Genomic DNA, 8,183 nt, shown 5'->3' with positions numbered 1-8,183 from the left:
ACGCTATTTTTGGTGATTTTAACGTGGTTCGGGATGCTCATGAACGACAAGGATCCATTTTTGTCCTTTATCGGCTAATGAATTTAATCATTTCATTACATCTTCTGGATTGGTGGACATTTCTTTGGGTGGTCGGGCTTTTACTAGATCTAGTAAATCGTGTGATAGCCGAGCAAAGCTTGATCGTTTTCTTTTATCTAATTCATTTTCTGAGGCATATCCGGATATGGTTGGGCGTATTCTTCCAAATTTGTGGTCAGACCATTGCCCGATTGTGCTTTTTAACGAACACTTGGATTATGGGCCTACTCCTTTTAAGCTATTTGCTTCTTGGTTTTCGATTAAAGGATTTGAAGATGTTGTGAAGAGAGCTTGGAATGATCCTATTCTGTTGAACTCTTGTGTTGATAGCAACCCTTTTATAGCTTTTAAAAACAAACTTAAGTTTGTCAAGAAGCAATTAAAGACATTGTACAGCAACTACCACAATTCGTGTGGTGCTAGAAAAAAGTACCTGTTAGAATCTCTAGATATGATCGATACTAATTTGGCGAATGGAGGAAACTATATAACTCTTTCTTATGAGAGGGTTAATATCCTTAATGAACTTGCTTTTATCGAAAAAGGAGATTCTCTCAATGCGGCTCAGAAAAATAAAAAGTTATGGAATCGTTACGGGGATGAGAATTCATCCTTTTTCATACTTCAATCAAACGCCATAGGAAAAACGTTGCTATCTCGGGTGTTCTTGCTAATGGAGAATGGTTAACCTCTCCACCGATTGTGAAAAATACATTCCTTACTTTCTTTAAAGAAAAATTTTGTTATGCTCGAACTGTTAAATTGGATCATCCTAGTACAAATCTGAGTCCTCTCCCTACTCATATAGTTACTGATTTGGAACAGCCTTTTACGGATTTCGAAATTAAGAAAGCAGTGTGGGATTGTGGTGATGATAAAGCCCCTGGTCCCGACGGGTTTTCCTTTCGTTTCATCAAGTTTTTCTGGGAGCTTGTCAAAGTCGATGTGTGCGCCTTCATTCATAACTTTCATACTACAGGTTTCATTCCAAAGGGATGTAACTCCTCTTTTTTCACATTGATCCCTAAGGTTGATAATCCTCTTTTCGTTAAAGACTTTCGTCCTATTAGCCTTATCGGGATTCAATACAAAATCCTTGCTAAATTACTGGCAAACCGCTTAGCAAAGGTTATTGATGGGATTATTAGTCGGGAACAATCGGCCTTTATTAAGGGTCGTCAAATTCTTGATGGCCCTTTGATGATTAATGAAACCATCAATTGGTGTAAGCGAAAAAAGAAAAAAGCAATGCTTCTTAAAGTTGATTTTGAAAAAGCTTTTGACTCGATTAGTTGGGATTTCTTGGTCGACATGCTTTCTCATCTGGGTTTTGGCCATAGGTGGATTATGTGGATCAAAGGATGCCTTAATTCTTCTTTTGCTTCGGTGTTGGTTAATGGATGCCCGACGGAGGAATTCAAAATCGGTCGAGGGCTTCGTCAAGGTGATCCTTTGTCTCCTTTTCTATTTCTAATTTGTATGGAAGGTTTACATGTGGCTATGATGGATGCTATAGAGCATAATATTTACAAGGGTCTTTCCGTGGGTGGTGATGATAATGCAGTCCTCATGTCTCACTGTTTTTTTGCTGACGACGCACTCTTTATCGGTGAATGGAGTGATGATAATTTTCGAAATCTCATCACTATTCTTGAATGCTTTTTCTTGGTCTCTGGTCTTCAAATTAATGTTCATAAATCAAACGTTCTTGGTATCGGTATTCCATTGGATGAAATTAATAGATTGGCGGGTACTTTTGGTTGCAAACCTGCTTTTTTCCCTTTCACATACTTAGGCATCCCCATTGGCGCCAATATGAACCTCATTGACAATTGGAAACCGATCATTTCAAAAGTTGAAAAACGTCTTGCAACGTGGAAAGTGAACCTCCTTACTCATGGCGGTCGTTTAACTCTTATTAAATCGGTCCTAGGCGCTCTTGGGACCTATTTCTTTTCTATCTTTAAAGTGCCTAAAGGAGTGCTCAAGTACCTAGAATCTCTTCGAGCGACTTTCCTATGGGGAGGCTCAAAGGAGGATCGAAAAATACATTGGATTAAATGGGATGATATTCTCAAGGCTAAAGAAAAAGGTGGCCTCGGGGTTGTTAGTATAGAATCTCTCAATAAAGCTCTTCTATACAAATGGCGTTGGAGATATCTTATGTGTAGAGATTGGCTTTGGGTAAATGTGATCAAATCTATTCACGGCGTTCAACTAGATGGTTATTCCCCTCCTGTTAACAACGTTTATGGTGGAACATGGGCTGTTATTAATCGAGTTATTCTTGACATTCATGATAGTTTTCCCTCTGTTAATAATGTGTTGTCTCTTAAAATAGGTAACGGAGTAGACACATCCTTCTGGTACGACAAATGGATAAACGATATCCCTTTGAGGACCAAATTTCCTCGTTTATTTGCTTTAGAAACGTCTAAATTTTGCAAGGTTGGTGATCGTCATCATAATCAGGAGTGGATATGGGCTTGGCGCAGGAATGTTCGATCAGGTTTAGAAAACCAACAGCTGATCGACCTTTGTGCTGCTACTGATGGTGTTACTTTCTCGGAAAAACCAGACAAATGGGTTTGCAACTTGACTCGTGAAGGTTGTTTTTCTGTTAGCAAATTTCGAAGGGTGTTAGACGATTCTGATGCTTGTTCTCGTACTTTTCAATGGTGCAATTTGCTTCCTCCAAAAGTGAATTTTTTTCTTTGGCGTGCTAGACATAACAAGCTCCCAGATAAATGTAATTTATTGGATAGGGGCGTTGTGGTTCAAAACCTTTTATGCTCGTCTTGCTCGTTACAGGTTGAAGACTTTCCCCACATCTTCTTCGAATGTGAAATTGCTACTTGCGTCTGGGCATACATCGCTTCCTGGACGGGAGTTGATATTCCAAAATGGCAAACTTTTGATGATACGTGGCAATGGTTAACAGTCTCTCTTAAAGATCCGAAAGAATCCTTGGTTATCAAAGTTATCTGCTTTGCAACTATGTGGACCTTGTTGCGATTCAGGAATGGGGTCATTTACAAGCCAAACAAATTTAAAAAGTGTCATATTATAGATACTATTGTTTTATCGTCCTTTGATTGGCTTTCTTCCCGTTATAAGAAAGTTAATCTTAATTGGAATGTTTGGTTATATAATCCTTTAATGTCGTTGTGATTCTCTAGCTTCTTGCTAGTTTTAATAAAATTTCCAAGCTGTTAAAAAAAAATCAGGATACAAATTACATCATTGACCAAATATGATGATCTGAAGTTCGTGAACGAGCACAAAATCTACAGACATTGAAATTGAACTATTCAAATACTAATACAACTTGACAAGCATTAGAAACCATAACCACGACCCAACTACATCTCTGCAGAATCCGAACAATTAATATACATCCCATGAACCCGGCCAGGCCCGAGAAAGACCATCCGTAACACAATTGCACTACCCCGACCCAAATCGATCATCAGCGAACCAGCTAGCTTCGTCCACCGGGAAACCCAGCAAACCGAAGGAGCTTCCTAATACAGACCAAACTACCGAATGGACGTTCAAAAAGCCCTCGAGAAACCACACTAGAGAAACTCATTTTTGAATATCGACAGTCGACTATGGCGGCAACAACGTGGTTTCAACCCGACCCAGAAACGACGACAGGAAAATGGAGCAGAACGGAACCAACAAAGCTAACCTATAACCAAACCCACTCTAAATCAACCAACCACGTATGGCCACGAAAATCCGAATGGATTCTGGCCACCACACCACCTGTTTTCGGTGAGACAACCACAACAGCAACCAAGAAGCATAAAAACGCCATTTTTTGAATAAAAGACCTAAAGACAGAAAGCCGACAACAATTTCGGCAAAAACACGTCAAAGCAAATGCTCCGACGCCCTAGATTTGACGACTGGAAGGAGAACAATTGGCAGCAACAATCACCTCCCTGTTTGTTGATTTCGGATCTATTTTAATCTCATTATGCTTTTTCGAAAAAAATAATTAAATAAGAATTATCAAGTAGATACCCTTCTTAATTTCCCCCATACCTAAATCATTTTCTAGGGTTTTAACTTCGAGAAGCCAGTAATATACAATTCCCCTTTTCATCCCTCCTTAGGGTTTTAGGTGAATGTACAATCATACATGCGTGAAGAAATCGGTATGCGAGGGTTACGAATCTTGAATTAACCAAAATATTGTTGAATTGAACACAAAATTAACTAAAAATTAGGAAAAAGAGATGACGGATTTGGATCAGTTGTTAACAAAAAAAGTAGCTGAGCGATACTTGAAACGTGAAGTTCTTGGAGAAGGTACATATGGTGTTGTCTTCAAAGCCATTGATACTAAGGTATTCTTATACTAAATAATACACATATTATGTACATATATCTGTATAACTTGCGAGTGTGGATTTGTATGATTGTAATTTGAAAATTAGGGTTTTCTGCTACTATACTGTAGAATTACAGTCACTGAAATATGATATGGATGCTTCACATTGGATATATGACTATATAGTCATCGAACTTTGGATCTTGTTTGGTGATTTTGAAGATCCATGATGTATGGATAATTATTAGTGATATATTTTATCTCTTCCTCCATTTTACTGATAGAAAATGGTGTTTTAATCTCATATTTCTAACAAAAACAATGGTTATGAGGCCTAATTCTGATAAACAATGAGAATACTGTATCATTTTTAAAAACGCACCCACTTAACACGATTTCTACAAAAATATTACCCAATGTCCACCCCGGGATTTGAACCCATGACCTAAAGGTCAGAGGGGCACCTCGATACCGCTAGGCCAATTGCCATTTGGTCAGAATGATGTATCATTATATGTGTCTTTTTGTTGATTGAGAATCTAGTCTAGATTTATGATTAAATTTGGTTGGGTACATATGTTACCTTGGGCCAATCTTACCTATGTGGTATAACCCTAACTATTGGGTTTTGAAACAGACGGGACAAACGGTTGCTATAAAGAAAATTCGTCTTGGCAAGCAGAAGGAAGGGGTCAATTTTACTGCTCTTAGAGAAATAAAGTTACTGAAAGAGCTCAAGGATCCAAATATTATAGAGCTAACTGATTGTTTTCCTCATAAAGGGAACTTGCATCTTGTTTTTGAGTTTATGGAGACGGATCTTGAAGCAGTTATTCGGGATAGAAACATTGTTCTTTCACCCACTGATATAAAGTCATACGTTCAAATGACATTGAAAGGACTTGCTGTGTGTCACAAGAAATGGGTTTTGCATAGGTAACTTGCACCGATACATCTTTATATTTGACAGGTTGTGTGAAAACAACTGTTATGATTTGATAAAACTATGTTACAAAAGTTATTTGCTTTTTACCATCTTTGACTTTTCTTGACCGCCTTAAATAAATTTCTAATGGCAGGGACATGAAACCAAACAATCTTTTAATAGGACCCGGTGGACAACTGAAACTTGCAGATTTTGGTCTGGCACGCATATTTGGTAGTCCCGACAGAAGATTCACTCACCAGGTATGTATTCTCATTTCATTTTTATCAATAAATGGGACAAGTTTTTGTTTTGACAAAGTTTATAAAAGAGGTTAGCCGCCGTCTAGTAATGCATTAAAATATATTATGTTACCAGAGTTCAGAAGGCATTGTTATTTTAGGTGAAAACGTTTTATATTGTTGTCTATTTTCAATCTCAAGAAAAATTATGGGATTAAGTATATTCTTAATTCATATAGTGTACATAGCTGCTGACCTTTTGTCTTTATAACCATTTTTGCTTTGTATCTTAAATATGTAGAGGTGTTATAAATCTACCATCTTTTGACTAATATATATGATTAGGTTTTTGCTCGATGGTATAGAGCACCTGAGCTATTATTTGGTGCAAAACAATATGGGCCGGGGGTTGATGTTTGGGCTGCAGCTTGTATATTTGCTGAGCTCCTTTTACGCCGACCTTTTCTGCAGGTTAGTTCATTCATGCTTTTAGTGTTATCTTCATTCACCTAAACTTGCTCTAATTATTTTAAATATAAGTTTTTTAAAGCTATGTTACTATTATTGAAAACATAGGGTAGCAGTGATATCGATCAATTGGGCAAAATATTTGCTGCATTTGGGACTCCAAAACCATCTCAATGGCCAGATTTGATTTATCTCCCTGATTACGTTGAGTACCAGTTTGTTCCCGGGCAGCCACTTAAGACGTTGTTTCCAATGGCTAGTGATGATGCATTGGATCTGTTATCCAAGATGTTTGCATATGATCCAAAGGCCAGAATTTCAGCACAACAAGCATTAGAACATAGGTAACTGCTAATTTCTAATTTTAAAATAGACAAAATATCACGAATGGTCCTTGTGGTTTGTATCAAGAATCACCGGTGGTCCTTGTACTTTTTTCCACTCAAGGATGGTCCCTGTGATTTGCGTTTTTCGTCAAGGATTTGCATTTTTCGTCAAGGATGGTCCCTGTGGATATGCATCACAAGGACCATCGGTGATTCAAAATGCAAACCACAGGGACCATCCATGACTAGAAAAAAAGTACAGGGACCACCGGTGATTACTATACAAACCACATGGACCATCCGTGAACTTTGAGGGTTTTAATCTAAAATACGGTTGTTTGGCAGGTACTTTTCTTCTGGTCCTCCACCTACTGAACCGGCTTTGCTTCCAAGGCCCCCACCGAAAAAGGAGTCGGTAGAATCGAAGCCGAACGATTTCGGTCCTACTGTATTATCGCCTACCAGAAAGTCGAAACGAGTGGCCTCACATCCAGAAGGATATGTTGATAGGGTTGAAGATCATGGTATCGGTAATGAAAGAAGTGGGCCCGCACCAATGTCACTAGATTTTTCTGTTTTTGATGCAAAACCTCCAGTTAGACCAACAATCAACAGGTAAATAAATATTATATAGCATCAGCTTTATTATTTCTTCTCTTATTTTGTTTTGATCTGTATGCAACTATTGTTGTATTCACATTTCTTAAAAGATTCATACTTTGGTAGGTCCCCCATCAGCTTTATTTGTGACATCAAAGTCTAAGCATGACACAGAGTTACATCAAGATGGAATATAGTTTATGATAGGTCCCCCACAAACTGTATAAAGTTATTAATAGTTTAAAACTTTAAAGATTTTAATTGGTTTAATCTAATGCCAATATGCAAGTATATTATTTGTCATAAAGATGATTGTTTAATATTTATAATCTTGTTATTTTGATACCTTGCAGTGCTGACAGAAGCTATCTGAAGAGAAAACTGGACCTTGAATTCCAAATCCCTGAAGAAGAAGATTGATGAAATATCTGCAAGGAAGTTTTTTAACCTTGGGTTTATAGTCATGCATGTATGTTTGAAATACATTTTGTCTTACTAAAGTAAGTAACCAGATATGGAAGTTCGTGAAGACCATAAAGTAATTTTTGCATTTTGTCTTAAAAAGGTTTGTATAATGTATACCACAAACCTTTTCATAAGGTCATAATTACATATGTCCGATTGATTGGTCACACAACTATTTGAATGCAATTTTGGAGATTGGTATTCTATGTAAGATTTGAGCATTAGAGTGTGAGATTATGTTGTAGCAGATTGAACAATGTGTCATGAGATGTCATAATTTGTATGTTTAGCATGCTTTCTGATACTTGTATTTTTTTTACACATTTCAAGTTAGTTTCTCTCCATTGCTAATGTACCTTCTTAATTGTTTGTCCATACTTGAAGTTTATATGACTTGAGATATTCAGTCAATATCTGAATTGTTATGCATCGAAATATGTGGCGACGTATGATCTGTTGAAAATGTTTCAATTACGCTACTCAAATGTGTTCGATTTATTCTTAAAGTTGGTCTGTATTTTTATGAAGAATATGGCTAACAAAGAGGCTTACCGTATATGCTTATCTTATGTTGTTGATAATGTTAAATTTTACACACAAATGGCCAAATCCCTTGAACAAAACACAAAAACCAAACACTTTTCAATGAATCTTGCAATGTAGCCTAGACTAGAAAAAAAATGACTAGATGTCATAAATCTTTCATATGAATTGCGTAAACAGAATGAACAATG

The 8,183-nt window shown here is 37.1% G+C and overlaps 1 protein-coding gene across 1 annotated transcript; it reads left to right on the top strand.

Moving 5' to 3' along the window:
• Positions 1-4,101: 4,101 nt before the first annotated feature.
• Positions 4,102-7,716, top strand: LOC139872345 (cyclin-dependent kinase D-3-like). The gene is made up of 7 exons (XM_071860199.1): positions 4,102-4,439; positions 5,061-5,359; positions 5,503-5,611; positions 5,936-6,061; positions 6,167-6,402; positions 6,730-6,999; positions 7,338-7,716. The coding sequence occupies exons 1-7, from the start codon at positions 4,329-4,331 to the stop codon at positions 7,402-7,404; spliced, it is 1,218 nt and encodes a 405-aa protein (XP_071716300.1). The 5' UTR covers positions 4,102-4,328; the 3' UTR covers positions 7,405-7,716.
• The last annotated feature ends 467 nt before the right edge of the window (positions 7,717-8,183 follow it).

The sequence above is a fragment of the Rutidosis leptorrhynchoides genome, chromosome 10, assembly GCF_046630445.1.
Source record: "Rutidosis leptorrhynchoides isolate AG116_Rl617_1_P2 chromosome 10, CSIRO_AGI_Rlap_v1, whole genome shotgun sequence".
NCBI classification, from domain to species: domain Eukaryota; kingdom Viridiplantae; phylum Streptophyta; class Magnoliopsida; order Asterales; family Asteraceae; genus Rutidosis; species Rutidosis leptorrhynchoides.
The sequence above is the reverse complement of the archived record's forward strand: the minus strand, read 5'-3'. Positions and strand labels throughout refer to the sequence as shown.

Excerpts from the sequence above, each read along its gene's own strand:
- LOC139872345 (XM_071860199.1), top strand. The coding sequence starts at position 4,329 with ATGACGGATTTGGATCAGTTGTTAACAAAAAAAGTAGCTGAGCGATAC. Across the intron at positions 6,403-6,729 it reads CAACAAGCATTAGAACATAG|GTACTTTTCTTCTGGTCCTC; the intron begins GTAACTGCTAAT and ends GTTGTTTGGCAG. Across the intron at positions 7,000-7,337 it reads GTTAGACCAACAATCAACAG|TGCTGACAGAAGCTATCTGA; the intron begins GTAAATAAATAT and ends GATACCTTGCAG.